This window comes from Osmerus mordax, chromosome 7 (assembly GCF_038355195.1).
Source record: "Osmerus mordax isolate fOsmMor3 chromosome 7, fOsmMor3.pri, whole genome shotgun sequence".
Classification (NCBI taxonomy): domain Eukaryota; kingdom Metazoa; phylum Chordata; class Actinopteri; order Osmeriformes; family Osmeridae; genus Osmerus; species Osmerus mordax.
The window spans coordinates 15,579,598-15,599,947 of NC_090056.1; the positions used below are offsets into that span (position 1 = coordinate 15,579,598).

Below are 20,350 nucleotides of genomic sequence, written 5' to 3' on the forward strand. Positions count from 1 at the left end.
CGTCAGACAGACCGGCAGAGACAGACAGACAGACACAGACCGGCAGACAGACAGACAGACACAGACCGGCAGACAGACCAGCAGACATTGAGACAGAGTGTAACACAGAGACAAACGCACATACACAAACAAACACACAGATGCACACCCGAACAAACACACCACATCTGTCCGCCACTACATTTAAACAGACACTCTTTATATGTCTCTGATGCCCCTCCGAGACGGGTGCCTTCGCCCTGAGCCCAGGGACTTGTTTCACTTGAAAAGCTTTGGCATTTGCAGTCCCACCATGTAATTGTCGTAGATCAGAGGAAGTCTGGGGCAAAAGAAGAACGAGTGATGAAAGTGACACAGCAACTCTAATTAAATTCCCTCTAAGATTTATTTTCAGTGTTTGAATTTGCGACAGCCGATGGGCTCTTTGAACGCTGGATTAGCCGTTTGCAATCTGCTCTGGCGAGATTAGAATGATTTAGCAGATACGTAGATAGTGCTTTCCAGTTGGCCTCACCTGTCAGAAGGGTTTAGTGAAAAGTAGCAGCAACAGATTTTAAGACTGATTCCTCTGTGTTAATGGCCCTGTTCAATGACAAAGGCACTTCTGGGACTTGAACCCATCGCCATCAGCACCTGCTGTCTAAGGCTGCTAACTGCAGGACCCGCCCACACGTCAATGGCTGCTGATGTTACCATGGCAGATTTGGAAACATCCGGTCCCACATTTCAGCCTTGAACAACAGCTATGTCGTCTTAGTCGAGGGATTGGAGGGCTTTTTCTTGCATGAGAATGGGGATTGATCCTGGCTAGTGGTTTGATACCTCTCAGATAAAAAATTTGAAGCATCATTCTGAATGCCAAGTTTTCATACGAAATATAATATATGTATACATGTGCATGTTTGTGTATACATAATACATGAAGCATTATTGCATAATTCATTTAACAGAGTGAGAAAGCTCCCACACCAACCTGAACTTCTGACCTTCAGCACAAAGGTCAGTGGAGACTGCCAGCATCACCTGTTTTCAGCTAACGGCGCGCACAAACAAAAACACAACAGAATATTACCTCTTATATCTTCGGCATTCTTTTATTTAATATATTTATGCCATTGGAAAACTGTTTTGTCTTAAGGTGTGGCATTATTATTAAGTCTTGCACTACACATTTTTATTCCTAATTGCAAATTTTGTGATCCACAGAGTATATTCCATTATGCTGGCCCATTAAGAGAAACATTTGGACATCTTGTTTTCATTTGAGCCACGTAGTGGACCTACTGCTGTTGTTGTGTATGCACACACTAACCTCAACTGCTTCTCTTTCATAGCTCTTGACAGCCCAACACAACCTTAGATATATTACCCCTCATGTGTGTATATGCTCCTTTATCTCTGTCCACCATTTCCCTTTGTTTTTACGATGACCGGAATCTCGTTTTCCCTGCACGTTCTTGAGGTGGGTGACACCAAGGACAGAAGGATGGAAACTAATAAAATAGGTGTGTTTTGATGGTGTGTTCCCATGTCAGAGTGTGCGTGTGTGTGTGTTCATGTGCGTGTCTGTGTGTTGGATGAGAAACCCCTCTGACATTGTCCCTTGCCCTATTTTACATCACCCCTTACAAACCCCACCCCCATCCATCCACCTCCACCACCACTGCTGACAAGGCCATGCATTGTAGTGTTTGGGCCCTGCCTGGAACCCTAAGGTGTGCCACAGTGCCCATGTGCCTGCAGTTTCACCGTTGTTATACTAATGTCTTTGATAGTATCTTTGGAAAATAAGTTGTAGCACGGCAGACTTCTGCCAAAGTGCTGAATAACCGAAAATGTGTCCTCTACACCTTTGTATTGATATAAAAAGTTATCTGACCGCTGACATTAACTCTGATATTCTCCATATTTTGTTCTGTCACCCATTGAATTTCAAATATGAACACAGCCTTCATTGAAGCTGAGCTCCCTAGCCTCGCTGTTCAAAACCACTTTATGTACCTAAACCTTGTTAACAAACGTTAAATGACGCTAAGACATTCTGTTCATAGCAGGAGTAGCAAGCAGGAGTAGCAGGAAGAAGGGGTGTGCTGTGAGTGGAATTCTCTCTCATCTCCACCCTCCATACATCTGTTTTATAGTTTTTTCCTGCCCTTATGCAACACACCCACTTATTGCAAATAACCACATCTAATCCTGATCCTGCTGCGTCAAAGAGCATTCTTCAAAACCAGCACAAAACCCAACTTCCTATCTAGGTAGATACACTTCTGTAGCTCGATGGCACTGGCAACAGTACGCTTTGCATGGTGACTGACAAAACACATTTTGTATGCATAAAGGAGCAACCATGGTTACCACTGATCAGAGAATGAGTCCTTAGAGCTTCACTGTTCCACTACTGCAATTAAAAGGTTTCTCCATTAACCCTGTGTCCAGTCAGTTCAATTTACGTTGCCTTCATTTCTTTCTCCCTGAATGTATGAGTACCCCACCAACACTCAGCTAATATTGGTACAAAGTACTAATGAGATCTGTCTCACTCTCACTCTCTCTCTCTCTCTCTCTCTCTCTCTCTCTCTCTCTCTCTCTCTCTCTCTCTCTCTCTCTCTCTCTCTCTCTCTCTGTCTCTCTCTCTCTCTTTCTCTCTCTCTCTCTCTCTCTCTCTCACTCTCTCTCTCTCTCTCTCTCACTCTCTCTCTCTGTTTCTCTCTCTCTGTCTCTCTCTCTCCTTTTTCCAGAAGAGATAGAGAAGAGGAGAAGAGTGGATAGGAGAGAATGGCCCCTGGCTGTGTCCAGAGGGAGCTGAGGAGACTGGGCGTGGCTCACTTGGCTGAGCATGGAGCTCGTTGGTTCAAACTCTGATCAATAAATCTGGATCAGGATGTCTCTCTCTCTCTCCTTCAGTGTTTCAGCTTTCTCTCTGTCTCTTCTTCTCTACATCTCTCTCAGTTCCTCTTCCTCGCTCTCTCCAAACCCTCAACCTGCCCTAACCTCTCATCCAGCCCAGAAACACCTTTTCCATCTCTCCGGAGGAGACAGGTCACACATCAACAGATAGTTCACCCTTCAAGTTTAATGCATTTCAGCAGGGTCCTGGTCCTTTGATCCCCGGGACCCATCCATGTGTCACCAGAGGTGTTACAGCACTATCTATCTTCCAATAGAAGTATATATGCCTGGTTATTATGCCTTAGCGTTGTCTGGGTGGTGGAGGGCACTGGGGAGCGCTGGAAAGAGGACACAAAAGAGACTCAAAAGAGAAAAGTAGAAGAAGAAGGAAAGAAATAAATAATGGAGTAAAAACCTTGAGTTCCAGTTTCATTCAGAGAGGAAGCCCCTGCTATTATTGATTGAACCTAAATACACCCTTGTGTCTACTTAAATGGGCCGTTGAGCTTAGCTCAGTAGGAGTAGGAGACTGCCTGCAGATCACCCCTGGCTTCAGCACCTCCTGTGGTGTTGTGCTTGAAATGGTGGATTTGATTTAGGCATTGAAATGGTTGGCAGTTTTCTGTCAACTATGAATCGATCAGCACTGTTTTCATCTTTCAGGGGTCCTAGCATCTAGACAAAGGGATCAAAGTTGCTGTCAAAGATAACATTTGTTGATCAAGCAGAGTGTGAACTGTTCTTCAACCCAATAAATATTTGGTTATTTACTATTATATACCTTTCAACCCTCACACAAACAGGCAGTCATCTCTGTGTTCATAAGTAAACTGCCTCTCCTCATTGCTCACAGAACAAGGCCAGGGACACAACCTGCATCTGGGCAAACAAAGGGAACACTTGGAAATGATAATGTCTGTTCAAATGGGCTGTGTTTGCTTCTCATCTGATTGAAAACCTAATCACATTTATGAAGAAGCCAAGGCCATGCATGGTAACTGTAACTGCAATAAGCAATGATGGAAAGCTAAAAACTGAAAACTGTTGCTCACAGTGGACATACAGTAATCACACATTTCTAAAACTTCAATGTTGTGTTAGGTTTAAATAACCCCCAATGTTTTAATAATAAATGTTCATGAAAATGGCATAGTTTGAGTCATGTGGTTCTTTTACATAACTTGCAGTCGTTTGCTTACATTTTGGTCTTGTTTGTTGTGCAACTTCTTGTTTGTCATAGAAACACCTGTTACACTGCAGAGGGTAAGAGATGGAGGAGGGCAGGAGAGGCCTTGCAATTTGATCTGAATTTTATCAAGTGTGTGTGTGTGTGTGTGTGTGTGTGCGTGTGTGTGTGTTTGTGTGTATATATGTGATGTGTACCATGATATGTCTGATGTGTACCATGTGAGATGTGTACCATGTGAGATGTGTACCATGTGTGATGTGTACCATGTGTGATGTGTACCATGTGTGATGTGTACCATGTGAGATGTGTACCATGTGTGATGTGTACCATGTGTGATGTGTACCATGTGAGATGTGTACCATGTGAGATGTGTACCATGATATGTGTGATGTGTACCATGTGAGATGTGTACCATGTGAGATGTGTACCATGTGTGATGTGTACCATGTGTGATGTGTACCATGTGAGATGTGTACCATGTGTGATGTGTACCATGTGAGATGTGTACCATGTGTGATGTGTACCATGTGAGATAAAGAGGATACATTTGCATCCTCTTCCATGAATATCTGACACGCACCCACACCAGTGTTCGTTTTTTTCTAAATGAACACAGACAAAAAACCATTGTGTCTGTCTGCACTACTAGAGAACAAAGGAACAATCAGCATGTTGAGTGAAGCAAAACCTTATGATAATTAATCTCATGCTACCTACAATGATTGCACACCATGTTCTCTAATTTGGGGCCCATAATTGGACACGTGTCAGCCCAACACAAGGCCATAACACAGAATGAGTGGGTGGTGACGAATGTTAGGGAGGTCAGCTCTGTTTCCTGTGTCTGGTTGTCATGGAAATCACTTTTTTATCAGACTGGTCCAACAGCAATGAAACGAGTGGCAAGAATGGAAGTGGTATTGATGGTTGTATTGCTATCATTTGAAAGTGTTTTTGTCATGTTTTTGTCACAACTCCTGCCCACCACTAGGCTTCAAGCTGTTTTCATATATACATACAGGTTTTTTCCACTTTCTTTGTGCAAGTAAAGAAGCTAATTTGCCAGGTAAACTGATACACACATACAGTGCATACCCAGTACTGTGTAACATACAAGTAAAGTTATAATACAAATGAGTTTAATGCATTTCTATGTGATATGCTATGGTATGCTAAGAGCTCCAAGTAATCAGTCTAACAGTGAGGAAAGAGACAGCTGTGATGTCATCCACTTCTCTAGTCTGTCTGCTTGTCCTGGTAAAATGACCCCACTAATGAGTGTGCTCCACCATCGCACATAATGACCTGGCCAGGGAGTCATATTACCTGCCTATCTAATGATCAGGGTCACTTTTTAATATGCACTGTTTGGTCATTGCTGGAGGAGTATTTGCCAGACAGGTCAAAAGGTATTTGAGATTCTTTACAAGATAGTCTTTGCTTCTGCTGTCTCTGTCTTCCAGAAGAATTAAACTCTTTTGTCACAAATATGGCTGTGCCTCCGGAGTCTCCATTTTTCCCTGTCTGTCTCCCTGGGTGTGTGTGTGTGTGTGTGTGGCTGGTGGACATGGCTCCCGTGTTTCCTTCTCTTCCTCTCTCCCTCTCTCCCCTGGTTCCTGCACCGACACACCTGCTTCTCCGCAATCAATGCACATGTTTTCATTCATGTCATCAGCCTGCAGTATATCAACCCTGGTTTGCCGTTCACTCATCGCCAGTTAATTTGTTCGGCTACATGAATTAGTTTTTTCAGAGTTTTCTTGTCGTCGGAGACGCGTCGTCTCCTGTTCCTCTTTGTCCTGATCTTCTTTGTCCCCTGTCCTCCTTCCTGCCCACATGTCTGCCCTCCTGCCCAGCCCATCTGTCCTGCCTGCCCTATCTCCCACCCACCCCCTGCCCTACCCAACCTCTACTGTCCCCAATGAAATCCTCCTCTGTGTTACGTCCTTGTGCTGTGCTTGGTTCTGCGTTTGGGTTCGTTCTGAACTTGTAACAACTTTTTCTCTACTAGTTCTGATGTTTGTGTTTCTAAAGGTAACAGTGTGAGTTGACGATGATGAGGAAGGACTCAATAAGCATCTAATTGCTTATCGATCCGCTGGAGTGTACATGGGTGAGGATGACCTGATGGAAGGTGTGTTGTCAAGAAACCGGACAGCAGTCAGTTCATTACTCTTTCCGTGGGCGGAAAGAGAGAGAGGAAGGAGGGGGAGAAGGAAGAACGCACATGTGCAGCCAACGTGTTCAAAGTTGCTCGCCGTTGCTCTGCGTGACAAGTGCATGGAGACAGCCCGATCAAGTTCCCTGTGGGATCACACCAATCACACCTGTATGTTTTGAAAGTGTTGTGCCTTTGGATATCATCACCAGGTCCACTGTTGGAGGAATTTCCTGTCCTTCCAGGACACAGACCTGTCATACAGAAACCGCTAAAAGTTGTCAAAGTGTCAAGTTACAGGAACTTGAGCTGAGTACCCTAACAGTACATGATAGTACTGTTATACTGCCAATAGCTGTAGAGCTGAAACAACGTCAGAAGTGGTTAGTGTCTCATAGCTGAAGATCGAAGGTCATTTTTCTCTCCCAAAGCTGATTACCAGGTAACCTCTATCACACACACACAGACACACACATGATTGCTCTATCATCACGTCATTCCAGAATGATGGCCCCTCATCATCTTTCATTCGGGATATGGACCCATGTATCCATCTCAGAGTAGCACAACACGGTGGATCTCCTCTGTCAATCGATGACTGAAAACTGAATAGAATTGATTGTAAGATAAATAATAGCAGAAAAGAATGGAAAAGTGACAGAAAAAGAAAGAGAAAAAGAGAAAATGAAATACTCTAGTTTGAAAAGCTCATTTAAATTACAGTAAAATGGCAATGGTCTGTCAAATGTCATGTTGGCTGACTGCTTGAAGAGGTCTTTATGTATGAGTCTGACTCCTGTGACAGTCCGCCCCTTTGAAGACAGTCATTTGACGTTTATCTTACAATGTATCTGTCTGACCGGTGCTAAATCAGGCGTATATCATCTGTGTCTACCGATGCTTCTAAAGGTGAGAGATAGTGTGCGTGTGAGTGTGTGTGTGTGTGCGTGTGTGTGTGCGTGTGTGTGTGTGCGTGTATGTGTGTGTGTGTGTGTGCGTGTGAGTGTGTGTGTGTGTGTGTGTGTGTGTGGTATATTTCTGAATTGATGCCACGTCAGCACCTTTCATTTCTTTATTCATGCCTTTCACAAGTTTTGTTTTCCAGCGACGGCCTTGGCCAAGGCCTGTGTTGGTTACGGGGCCGAAAGTGGATAAGATTGGGGTAGTTGTTTTGACGAGTAGCCGCAACTCAATTTTCACGTCCACCCTTCAGGAAGGTCTCCATGTCCTCCATCTTCCTTTGCAGAGACGCAAACGTATCCCTGTTGTAATCAATGCTGCGTTAAAGAGAGATTCAGATGTGTTTGGTGTGGATATGGACAGTCCTAAAGGTATGAATGAACTTGACAAACCATACAGATAAGAGCCTTATCCACACTGCTCAGCTTGATAAACGTCACACGGTCAATGTTCCCTTCAGCTCTTGATAAGGCTGTGTATGTCTGCACACAAGTTTTGTACCATAAGCCCACACTTTTAACTACTTTGACATCGACAAAACAAAATCCTTGAGAAGAGGTGTTTTTTGTTGCATGTCATTCCCTTTTTCAGCCTTTCCTGACACTATCAAAGACAGCAGAAAATGCTAAAAATATATGTATATCTTGTAAAGAAAAAAAGAAATCAATGTGGCAGTACATCGCTTCGTTACAAGGTTATATTTTTCAATATCTTTCTGGGACTTTTATTCTATGAGGGTGAGAGTTTCAAGTCCTCAGCTAGGGATTGCTTGTGTGTTTAATCTGTGAGTGAACCGTAGGAGAGGTAGATGAGTCACAAGTGAACATGTGTATATGCGTGCATGCGTGCGTGCATAACATGCTGGTTAGTTTGAGTGTGTTTGATTGAGTCTGCACTGTGTTTGTGAGAGTGTGTCTGTGCTCACGTCAGTGTGCACTGGTCTTTATGAGGAACTATGTGTGAATGGTTGTGTGTCTGCATGCGTGCATACCTCCGTGTTTGTGTGGGATTGTGTGTGTCAGATTTGACCAGAGGTGTAACATGGGCAGTGGGAAGTCATGACCTTCTCCATCCCTGGGAGACAATCCCATTAGTCTCTCTTCCTCAGCCATTCTAGGCGTAGAATCAACACTAACACAGTCCATGTCCTGGATGCTCTCATTCTAGAACTAACACCAGCATCTATACTGACCCCGTCTGACTGGTCCTGTTTGTCCAGCCTTGCAGTGGTCAACCATTAACAGCTAGTTGTGTTTCTTGTAATGGTCCCCTGTCTCCCTGGCTGCTCAGGTAGGGAGGGGGGGCGTGTGGCTGACCTTTCCCAGAACCTGTTTGCTCTCATGTGTCGCTGTGGTGTAAAAAGGCAGAGGGGAGGGGCCATGGTAAACAGAGAGGATCCTGGAGCAACTAGGTCCACTGCACACACTCAGTCCACTGAGACTCAGACTGAACACTGCAGACTCTGAATACATGGGTGGAAAAAGACAGAGAGAAAGTCAGATTACAAGATGTTTGTACTGGGATAATACAACAATACAAGGCTGTGACTGCCAAGCAGTGTGTGACAGTAGTTAAACGTGAGCTGGAAACAACAAAGCAGATCAGCAAAGAGACTGGATGCATTTGATGGTCATCTTAGTTTCGATGTGATGAAAGTGGGATTTACAAGCTGTAGCCCACTGTTCTAATCATGGATTTCTTGTCTGTTTTGAGTATTTAGTCCTTTACGTCTGACTCCGAGGTCTACCTGTTCAAAGTAGCCTAAAGCCAGAGAGGGTCGGTCTCAGAGAGAAAACACAACATTTGCTGACATTCATTCTCTTCATTTCTGCAGCTTGCGCAAACAAATTGAACTATTCCCTTTAGAGGGCTTCATCAAAGAGTAATTCCACAAAGTACTTATTCTGGAAAAGGCCAAAGACTTCAGTTATGACAAGAAGGAATGCTCTGAGGAGCTCAGCCGTCTGAATGACATTTGAAGGACTGATTGCCTTTGATCATGGCAGGATGAGAAGAGTCCAAAGGAAGAGAGAGTGGTGGAGAGAGAAGACATCAAGAGAACAGCTGAGATGTAAATAGAGAGAAAGTGGATTTGGTCAGGTGGCTTGTGGATCACATGACTCGGAGACAAAATCCAGATCCTCAATCAAGTTTAGCCATGCATTGACCTGTCATGGGACTCTCTCTCTCTCACTCACAGACCCTCTCTCTTACTTTCACTCTCTTCTCTCTCTTTCTTGCTTTTTCTCTGTTGCTGTCTCCCTTACTTTCTCAAGGGATGAACTTAATGTAAGTGATTGGGAATGTTGTCGAGCTAACACGAAGAGGAAGACTGGTGTGAGTGTGTGTGTGTGTGTGTGTTGGTCTGCGTATGTGTGTGACTGTGTCGGTCCAAGTACATGCGTGTGCATGCATGTGTTTGTAGAAGTCAGAGAGGAAATGGGTTCTGGGTAATGGCATTGGGGCCAAGCTAGTTTGAACCTCCATTAGAACCCTGTGGACTCCATTCTGTAATTGGTGTGGACACCTGGGGCACACATACACACTCCTCTGTGTCGTGTGACATTTAGAGCTTGGTTCCTGGTGTGATATGACCATATCTGGCTGGCTGGTTGAAGGAAGTGGACTGACCTAACTTACACTCATTACATTTCAGAATATAACACACACACATAGAGAGACAGAGGAGGGGGAGGGTAAATTATTTAACAAATCACTTTCCTTCAATGTGAGAGATGAGATTAGAGAATATGAGTATAGGCAAAGCAATTGGTTTGCGTGGTTAATGTTCTCGGGCTTGTGTAGATGGTCGTAAAAGAGGGCATCAACACCAAATTGAGTTGATTTATCTCTGTGGCTCTTTTGCCGTAACTTTGTTGTCATGGTGATGGCAGAGGGACAAAGATGTTGTAGCTAAGGCCCCAGGCAGAATGAGATAAATATCAGAGAACACACACACACACAAGATCACACAGACTGCCCGACACACACATCAAACACACATGGGAACAAACCAAATACAATCATTAATTGTTATCGTGTACAGTAGGAAAGCATGGGAATAAAATAATTAAGCGATTTTCCAATGGCTGACTATTGAACTCATGCTTGGCAAAGGCATAACTCTTTTCTACACATTTTGCGTATAGTGTGCGAGTGTAGTAAGTGCGTGTGTGTGTACATGTGTGTGTGCGGTTAATGCACCTGGGTTTGGCCTGATGTTGATCCCCTGTGACAGACTAGAAACCACACACACACCTCGCAAGCATACACACACATACTCTTTGTCTCTCGTGCACACAAAGATACAGACAAAAACCACAGTGTCAATGTATGGTGTTTTTTACACATACTGCACTAGCTTCAAACTGCAGTGGTCCATTTCTACAGCGAGAGGAGTGATGGGAGTAGAGCACCAGCCTCTACAACTCTCAATGGTATCCCAGACAGGTGTGTGTGTATGAATGTCTGTGTGTTAGACAAGGGAAATGTGGAGAAAGAGCGAGAGAGAGATATAATCAGAGAGAAACGTCTCCACAGAAACGGACAAGTTCCCTCTGCACTGCCTGTGTAAAGGTGAGAAGGCAGTGGAAGCCCAGCCTGGCCTGGTCACATGTGGGTGTGTTATTTCTCCAGGCAGCTGGAATGAAAGGATTTGTAGAGCTGGGGGGAGCAGGTAAAGGAAAATAACACCTTGAATTGGTTACCTTGGTAATGAAACCGTAGACTTCAGTTTGTTTTTTCAGTATCAAAACTGTTACAAACTGTTTTTGTTGTTAGTGTTCACATTTAGGAGCGGAAAGCCACCTTCTGCTGTGTTCTGTACTTTGTCCATCATTAGCAGGTATAAAAAACATGCATACTTTTTTTATGGTGTTCAATTAACATAATGTGTAGGCCAAATTAGAACAATAGAGCTAATCAAGCAAATCATATATTTTTCTGCCAATAGTAGGTAATCTAGGTAAAGTATCTTGTGTCATAAAAGATTATTTTACAGCTGTGCTTTAACCATCCATTGTTCTGAATGGAGGGTTAAACAGTGATCATTCAAGGACTTGGATGGTGGAGACGATGAGGAGGATAAACTGACTGGGGGTTTCAATGGTTGTCACATGATTCATGGCCATCGAGGCTGCAAGAAAACTGACAGGCGTGCACCACAGTGATATCTGCTACATTTGCCCCCAGAGACCAGGGTCACATCCCAGCTCAGGCACTTCCATGTTGCTCCCTGTCTTGATAAAGAAGGATATTAGTGAGCTACAGCACAGCCTGGGACAGTCAGACATGCTTTGCACTTTACTTTTCCATTTACATTCCTGTCAAACAAATTTTAGGAGCTGAATGCTGGCAACTCATTATGAAGCATCTGTTCCATAGAGCTTTTCCATTAACGGCTGAAAGGCTACTAGAAAAAATCCAAAAAGGCTGATAGTTAGAGCTCCATTGTTCCATGTAGTGTAGTGTACCACAACAACCTTATTAAACAGGAGTACATAACAACGTTTTGGTTTGGGTTCGCCTTTTGATTTAGAGACCTGAGTTCGATTTTCAACAAGTTTCCCATTTTGTAAACTTTTTTTAAAACCCAAACTCAAACAAAGTTCTTTTTTTCTTCCATTTAGCTCATGTGAGACTCGACTCCCAAAGAGCCAATAGGCAAGTGGGGAAACAGGCAGAGGCCAGAGAAAGAAGGGAGGAAAAGAGAGAGGAAAAGATGGAGGTTTTATGGCTTTGCCAGAACCATCTGTTCTAGTCCATTTTTATTATCCTCCTTAATTGTTTTTTTCTCTTATAAACAATATTACTTGATATTACATGTGCGTGTGTGTACATGGGAATTTTGAGGAATAACATTGAAAGATGCTCTTTTGGTTGGGCCAGAATATGGTTGATTGGGAATAAGATGTATGTTGGCAAAAGTATTGTAATGTAATGCCCATTTATATATATATATGTTTGCCTTGTAATAGGATACAGGCCAAGAGTTGACCTGGCATGACCGTTACAGCTAGGTAAGATCAATACCATGCAAAAAAGGGTAAATATTACAATACTATTGATGCCAGAATATGTCAATTCAGATTATATTGATACTTCTCGCAGTACATGTTTATTGAGCTGGGGGGATTCCAATCACCAGCCCAGCCCATCCCAGCCTAGCCTAGCCCAGACCATCCCAGTCTAGTTTAGCCCAGCCCATCCCAGCCTAGCCTAGTTTAGCCCAGACCATCCCAGTCTAGTTTAGCCCAGCCCATCCCAGCCTAGCCTAGTTTAGCCCAGACCATCCCAGTCTAGTTTAGCCCAGACCATCCCAGCCCAGCATAGCCTAGTTTAGACCGGACCATCCCAGCCTAGCCTAGTTTATCCCAGACCATCCCAGTCTAGTTTAGCCCAGACCATCCCAGCCTAGCCTAGTTTAGCCCAGACCATCCCAGTCTAGTTTATCCCAGACCATCCCAGTCTAGTTTAGCCCAGACCATCCCAGCCCAGCATAGCCTAGTTTAGACCGGACCATCCCAGCCTAGCCTAGTTTATCCCAGACCATCCCAGTCTAGTTTAGCCCAGACCATCCCAGCCTAGCCTAGTTTAGCCCAGACCATCCCAGTCTAGTTTATCCCAGACCATCCCAGCCTAGCCTAGCCTAGATTATCCCAGACCATCCCAGCATAGATTTATTCAACCTCGCCAGACCCTCAAACCACTGCACAGCAGTAGCCAGCTCTGCACACTGTATGACGTGCTGCTTGCGTTCACTCCAAAATAGCTTCCGATCCTGTCTGTTTCCATCCCTGCAGCTCTCATGCATGCCTGCCTGCTCGCTTTCTCCTGCAGAAACAGACCAGGCTTCAATAATGCCTCACAGTCACCCAGGACATTACTATCTGCTACCAAGCATACACAAACAACAACAACATCTTTCAAATGATTTGTCTTACAAGAGGAAGGCCTGTGTTGCATCCTGTATGACACAGGGATGCTGTATGTGTTGGTTGTTGTGAGTAATGCCCTGTCCTATAAGTACTTCTCTAACTTAGTATGTGTCATAAGCTACCACTTTGGCATGGCAAAGGGGTACTGGAGCAGTGTGTACTGGAGCAGGATTCACACTGCAGCTAAGGTGGATGAAAATGATTATGAGCATTACAGCAAGAGATATGAATGGTGAGATTGGAGTTTCATCATTCTGATTTCAAATATCTGTTGCCAGGCCAAAAAACAAAATGCAATTATTTGAAGTGACATGTAGGCTTATTTAAAACACAACAAATACACACAGACGCGCCAATTTACATGTAAATGCACACACACGGGAGCAGCACACACACAGGAGCAACACACACACAGGAGCAACACACACATGGGAGCAGCGCATTGAAAGCCTCTCCAAGGATGCTTCTTTCACAAATGACTTGGCCTGTAGCGTTCTAGTTCATTTATGTTCAAAACAATAACTCCACTTCAAATAGACAATGTGTGTTTTCATAGTCTCTATCCATATATAGGCATTGCTTTATTGTGTGTGTGAGTCTGTGCATGTGTGTGCGTATGTTTGTGTGGGTGTCAGTGTACATCCTTGCAGGCATTGAGAGGCTGGATGACAAAGAGATGGAATCACCTTCTACACTTTGAACATTAAACATTGTCCAGAAAATACAACTCCAAGACCAGGAAGCTTGGATATTAATGACTGCGGTGGATGCTGTGGGACAAACATCAGTCCCTTTGATGTGTGTGTGTATGTGTGTGTGTGTGTGTGTGTACCTATACATGAATAGAGTATCTGAGTAACTGAATGTCACTCCTATTCATCATGTGCTTCCTGACACTCATAACCAATTCACCCACGTAGATTATTAGCACTGAGGATTGGTTCATTTAGCTTGGTTAATTTCTCTCCATAGATCATCAGCAAAAGCCACAAACCCAACATCCACCGCTGAACTACAGACATGTTACCAAGCAGCTCTGTAACCACAGCACACATATGAACCAACAGTATCACCTACAGGTAAAATGAGGTAGGACAGTGTTGGAACTGGGGTATGATCAAGAAAGGGACAACTACTTTTACTGTACTAAGATTTACTTGCTGTTTTATGGGTCTTGGGGTGAGCTGGGCCTAGGGTCAGAGGTCAGAGGTGGTGTGTGTGTGCGCCCTCTCCTTCCAGCCCTCCTCCTCCAGGAGGAGGTAGCAGTCTGGCCAGCAGGACCTTCTCACCTCTCATACAGCTTTTCCACCATCTCCTCCTCTGGATAAGTACGCTCAAACCCAGCAGGATGAGTCCAGCCAGGGCAGCTGACAGCGCTAAGCTGGTCAGCACGATATTCCGGACCACCCTTCCTGTGTACGGAGACCCAGTCACCACCGTAAGGTTGGGCGAGTGACTCAGGTCGACTTTGTCCCACCTGACCAAAGCACTATCATAGTCCAGACTCAGCACCTGGGGAGGCACAACCCGGACCCCTTTGTAGACCCTCTTGACCAGATGGAAGGTGGAGTCCTGGACTTCACAACGATATGTACCAGCATTGTCCTCCTGGAGCAAACCCAGAACCACCCGGTCCAGCTGGGGAGAGTCGTACAGCACAAAGAGAGAGTCGTCTGAGGTGATGATTCCTCTGGCGTAACGCCAGGACACCCTGGAGAGGACAGGTGAGGAGATGGAGGGACACGAGGAGGAGAGGAGAAGAGGAGAGGGAAGTAAAGAAGAGGAGAGGATTCTTTTATGGTCACATGCCACACCCCGAGGATGGCATAAGCCCATAAAAGCATGTTAGTGCCCCACCTGAAGGAGTACCTCCCCATGGCCTCCATCACTTCTCCCAGACAGTCCAGCTCCAGGCGGCCACCCTCAGGCCCTGTGATTGTCTGCAGCCCGCACTGCCATGTATCCAGACATCGCACCCACCTCATCCGGCACCCTCCCTTCTCAACCTGACCCTCCCGCATTGGGCACAGCTCCTGTTGACGCACCCCTAAGCCACAGGTGGCGCTGCAGGCAGTGCTGTGTACTATGACCTCGGCTGGCACAGCGTTCATCTGCTCCAGGTCACCTGCCGACAGCAGTGGGGGGGTCTGGGGACAGGTTGGTGGCAGCGGGAAGAGAAGGAGGGCCAGCCAGAGAAGCACATTAGGCATGCCTGTCTGTAGACGGCAAACACTCACAAAATGTCTTGACTTTAGCCTAGTCTTCTACCAATTCTGATTGGTTGATTCTAAACCCAACAGAAATTATGTTGAAGCCTAGTCTGCACCAACTAAGGCTGATGCTAAGCTTTCCCCAACCTGTTGATTTAGTCCAGAGTACTGAAATGTAATCTGGAATTATTGTATATGATGGAAGGTCCTCAGAGTTCTAGAATACAGAAGGTGATGACACTTTTTCTATGACACTGTCATAATGATTTTGTATTTATTTAGTTTTTTTGTTCGATAATCGCCTCAACATTACTGTATAGCTACAACAAACCATAGAGAGAAAGTAAAATCATAAAAAGCATCAACAAAGGATATTGGAAAATGTAAATTTCTAAAATATTCCCTGACAGACTTTGGAGACCTTCAGGATAAAGGGAATTAATTTTATTATTTATGAGGAACACAGAATGAAGAACGCATCCAATTTAGTTATACTGCATGGTTCGAGCCAGAGGTGTGCTGCCATCTAGCGTTCAGAAGGCCTACCTGTCCACGTTTGACAACTGGACATTATATTATATTAGCAACATATAAATGAAAAAACGCTGATTGGCATTCGTTGACATGAACCTGGGCAACAATTCAACATTCACAGACGTATGGATTTCTTATGACGTGATAATTAACATCAAGGGAAAAAGTCACTGGCCTGGACGTCGAGTTTTCAGGTCGATAATCTGGCTGTTTCAACAGACCATCCCTCTCCGATGTCACTCTCAGATTCACAATAGGCTTAGTATAGTATGGTTGGATCTGCAACATAAATCACTAGCACCGCATTTGCTTGTCTTACACTTTCATTTAGCAGAAAAAGCTTTTATCTAAAGCGAAATGTGAGTATAGGCTACATGTAGAAAGTACAAGATCAAGGATCAGAATACGGCTGGTTCAAACTGTTTCGGTGGTCAAGGAAGGAACGGTGAGTGTAGGTTCGGTCCAAAGTAGCCACATTTCAGTGAAAAATTAAAATTGATAGTGCCACAAGTCTTACAATGACTCATAAAGCAAGGCCCGCAAGTGAAATAGGCCTATCCGCCACAGGGAAGACACCTGCAATCTGTGACCTGTCACCTCGGAATCACATTCATAGAAAGTTAATCAATGGGAAGTGCGCCTGAGTTGTAGTTCATTCTTTTGCATTCAGTCAGACCGTGGTTAGTTATGCATTGTCAAGAGCACACGCATAAAGTACTCATAGTAGGTGACAAGAATGTTGGTAAATCGTCATATGTCAAACGTTACGTGAATGGCAATTTCAACTATAAACAGCCATACAAAATGACAGTCGGAGGTAAGATGCAGGAGTCTTTTAGTGTCAATCTTTTGGGTTTTATTTATGTAGCCATAACAGCCAACTATATAGTTCGTTTATCCTTCCTCATTTTACTTTCGATTTACTTTTGTTTCATTGTGCTGTAATATTGTAATCGGAAACGCTATTGTAATAGCATAGCCTCAACATAAAACACATAACAATTAGCCAAGATACTAAAGTAGGCTAAATGTCAGTTTTCCATTTTACAGTTGATTTTGCAGTAAAGGTTCTTCAGTGGTCTGACACGGAAACAGTCCGACTGCATTTGTGGGACATTGCAGGTATACGCTACTGGATTTTCAACGCATGCTTTTCAGTTGTTTTTCCACCTCCATGAAACCGACAAATACGAAAAGCAATACGGCATTCACAGATTGTAAACAGATGTTCTGTGTCGGTATTAATGTAGCCTAACTTTTCTCTCCCACTTTTTAAAAACGGCATATCTGCACCCTTCACCACCACCACAACACACTTTTTATTAAGAAAATTGTATTTAACGGCAGTCCCACCCTCATTTGATAACAAATCTATGTCCCTGAAATAATACATTCTTAGAGTATGCATGTGTGTGCATAACCATATGTCTGTGTGTGATACACGTTTGGTGCATATGGTGTGCGTTTTCCAGGCCAGGAGAGTTTCATCTCCATGACCAGGGTGTACTACAAAGGAGCCTCGGGGTGTGTGGTGATGTTTGACATGACTGAACCTTCCAGCTTCCTCCACGCCCGGCAGTGGAAACAGGACGTTGACACTAAGGCAATGTTGCCCAATGGAGACCCCATTCCTTGCATATTGCTGGCCAACAAGGTACACACAGCACAGATTTACATTTAGTCATTTAGCAGACGCTCTTATCCAGAGCGACGGACAGTAAGTACAGGGACATTCCCCCCGAGGCAAGTAGGGTGACGTGCCTTGCCCAAGGACACAACATCGTTTGACATGGCCGGGAATCGAACCGGCAACCTTCTGATTACTAGCCTGGTTCTCTAACCGCTCAGCCATCCGACCCCCCACAGATGGCACACACACACACACTCCATACACACGCATACTAACAAAAGTACTTTGTTGTTTCAGTGTGACCTGGGCATGGGATGCGTGTCATCTGAGAAAATAAAGGAGTTCAGTGAGGCCAACGGCTTCATTGGCTGGATGGAGACGTCTGTCAAGGACAACAGGAACATCCAAGAGCCCCTCAGGTCATCCTAATGTCTACACCAAGCACACAGCTAAAAGTTGACTGCCACTGTATTCATCTATATATCATATAATATATGGATACAATTATACATTCAGTTGTTTTCTTCCTAAAGGTGGTAGAAAATTAACAAATGACTGCAACTGACTAGTCTAAATGGCCTTTTACTTTCAGCAAATAGACAGCAGCCAGTTTCGGGGGTGATGGGTAGCAGGAAACACAGTAACAGAGGTTACAGACTAAAATAAATGTATGTTATTTTCCAGGTTTCTTGTGGAGAATATGTTGAGGTCTGGGAATGCAGTGAATCCTCATCCTCCACAAAAGGTGGTCAACCTTCAACAGGATTCTGCCCCAGCCAGGGACACAGGATGCTGCTGATCCATGCTTGTATCCATACTTGATTCGATAAAGTGTTGTTGAGATTAGTGATGAGCAAACCCAGGATAAGGACGATATCCAATAATAATATAGTTGTTAATAATGAATCACTAATAATTATACAAATAATGGTGTTGATAATAATCAACATATTCTTGTTTGCAGTACTCAAGGCAACTGTAATCAAGGCAGTTCTCCCTGTCTTCTATCTTGATTAAGTAGCAGGTGTTGTGCCTTAGCTGCTAACACGTGGTGCTAACACTTGTTGTTTGTTGTGTTTTGGGTTGCTGTTATATGATATTGTAAAGTTTTGAAGTGTATTGTATTATAATGATTGTATTATGTTTTATATTATTTTATTGATTGCCAGTTTGAGGTTAAAAAGAACTCTACCAGTTTCATTAGGTAATCTATCCTATCCACATCATGTACGGTATATACTGTGATGAGAAACTAAACGATTAAAATACCCAATGTGAATAAACTGATACGTCAATCTTCTTATTTTACCATCAAATCTGATCAACATTGAATGTTAAATCAGGGTCGTAAATGATGTTGGAATGATGAATCTTGATGAATAATTCTTTCTGTATTCACCTTCAAGCCGAGGGCAATCCTCCTAGTCCTGCAGAACCAGCCCCCTGCCCACCATTAGATGAGTGTCTTCCCTACCTTCTGTCAATGTATCACTACACGAAGCTGCAAGCGTGCACAGCTTGGCAGTGCAGGAGAAACACCATGAGTGTTAACCACTTAGGGGTGTTGGGGAGGTAGTGTTTGTGGGCTGTCTGCCTGGGTTTCTATGAATCAGCGAGACGCACGGTGCTTCATGTGGTCCTGATGGAGCTGTCAGCCTGTCAGGCCTGCTTACATGTGAATGTAAAATGTGTTTCCACAGCTTGTGGGGTGTTTTAGATATGGCTGTGTGAGTGTCAGCACCAAGGCCTGTGGGTGTGTCCCTGAGATGAATGTGCAAATCCATGTACAGTATCAAGCACAGTTCTCTGTTGAATGAGGTATCTCACTGTGAAATGTACATAGAACAAGATGAGTGCAGATTACGAATGTTGGCCTGTGAGTCCGTTTTCTGCATCCATTTGACTTTTTCTGACCCACAATGCCCTAATAAAAAAAACTGATCACTTGACCTTTTACTCTGAATAAAAATAAATGTTACATATAGACCACTAAAGCTGTAACCCAACATTATCTTAGGTTGTATATTGTAAACCCATTTGTATTTATGATATTTTTTACAATTGTAATCATTGTATGAAGTATGAACTCAAAAATAGTTCAAATGAATTTACAGTTGAACATGAATTGAACTCTTTCACATCAATGAAACCTGTGAAGTTACAATAATTATTATATTAAAGCAGAAGTCAGTGCAGAGACTCATATAGTGTAGGCTTGCCTTGTGTGTAGAGAAGGATGCCAAATGGACGAGGGAGGGTGTGGAGCCATATTGTTGTGATACGGCTCCAGCCGGCACAGCAATTGTCACAACATATTCAGTACAAGCTAATGTATTTATCTTGACCCGTATTTTAATTTCATATAAACCCTGTGCCATAAGACCAGACAAATACCCTCACTATGAGTACAACATGTTATTGTTGATGGTGGTGGTGGTATTATAGTGTGTTATTGTAATACATGAACAGCTTGGGCATGACCAGAAGTAGCTAGGGTTTTGCACAATATATCGGGGTGCAAATAACTTCTGGACTAAATAACCAAAAAGGCACGAGGGAGACTTAAGAGGCTGAAGGTCTGGTTGTGTTGTGCTTGTTTGAGGAAATGACGAAAGCATGCCCATCGTTGGTACAAAATGCTTCTCTCTCTGTTCCTCCCACACACCTCTATAGTCCCATCTGTTGCTGTACAGTCCTCTGAGACACAGGAAGAGAAGGGGGAAGGGGTGTAGTGATGAAGCTAAATTGAGAGCATGGAATGGGTGAACGAGTGGGTGACAGAGTTGGTGGATTGGATAAAGAAAGAAGGTGGGTGAGAGAGAGAGAATAACCCTGCACTTC

The 20,350-nt window shown here is 43.8% G+C and overlaps 2 protein-coding genes across 2 annotated transcripts; one reads left to right on the plus strand and one right to left on the minus strand.

The window, feature by feature from the left end:
• Window positions 1-3,186: 3,186 nt before the first annotated feature.
• Window positions 3,187-19,051, minus strand: tmem81 (transmembrane protein 81). Its single transcript, XM_067239088.1, has 4 exons — window positions 19,033-19,051; window positions 14,993-15,275; window positions 14,425-14,846; window positions 3,187-3,230 (listed from the first exon to the last, which is right to left on the minus strand). Exons 1-4 carry the CDS (start codon window positions 19,049-19,051, stop codon window positions 3,187-3,189), a joined length of 768 nt encoding a protein of 255 aa, XP_067095189.1.
• Window positions 16,539-18,809, plus strand: LOC136945863 (ras-related protein Rab-7L1-like). Its single transcript, XM_067239951.1, has 5 exons — window positions 16,539-16,696; window positions 16,930-17,001; window positions 17,352-17,533; window positions 17,807-17,928; window positions 18,194-18,809. Exons 1-5 carry the CDS (start codon window positions 16,567-16,569, stop codon window positions 18,306-18,308), a joined length of 621 nt encoding a protein of 206 aa, XP_067096052.1. The 5' UTR covers window positions 16,539-16,566; the 3' UTR covers window positions 18,309-18,809.
• Window positions 19,052-20,350: the final 1,299 nt, after the last annotated feature.

Excerpts from the sequence above, each read along its gene's own strand:
- LOC136945863 (XM_067239951.1), top strand. The coding sequence starts at position 16,567 with ATGCATTGTCAAGAGCACACGCATAAAGTACTCATAGTAGGTGACAAG. Across the intron at positions 16,697-16,929 it reads ATACAAAATGACAGTCGGAG|TTGATTTTGCAGTAAAGGTT; the intron begins GTAAGATGCAGG and ends TCCATTTTACAG. Across the intron at positions 17,002-17,351 it reads GCATTTGTGGGACATTGCAG|GCCAGGAGAGTTTCATCTCC; the intron begins GTATACGCTACT and ends TGCGTTTTCCAG.
- tmem81 (XM_067239088.1), bottom strand. Across the intron at positions 14,847-14,992 it reads ATGGGGAGGTACTCCTTCAG|GGTGTCCTGGCGTTACGCCA; the intron begins GTGGGGCACTAA and ends TGTCCTCTCCAG. Across the intron at positions 3,231-14,424 it reads GTGGAAAAGCTGTATGAGAG|CGCTCCCCAGTGCCCTCCAC; the intron begins GTGAGAAGGTCC and ends TCCTCTTTCCAG.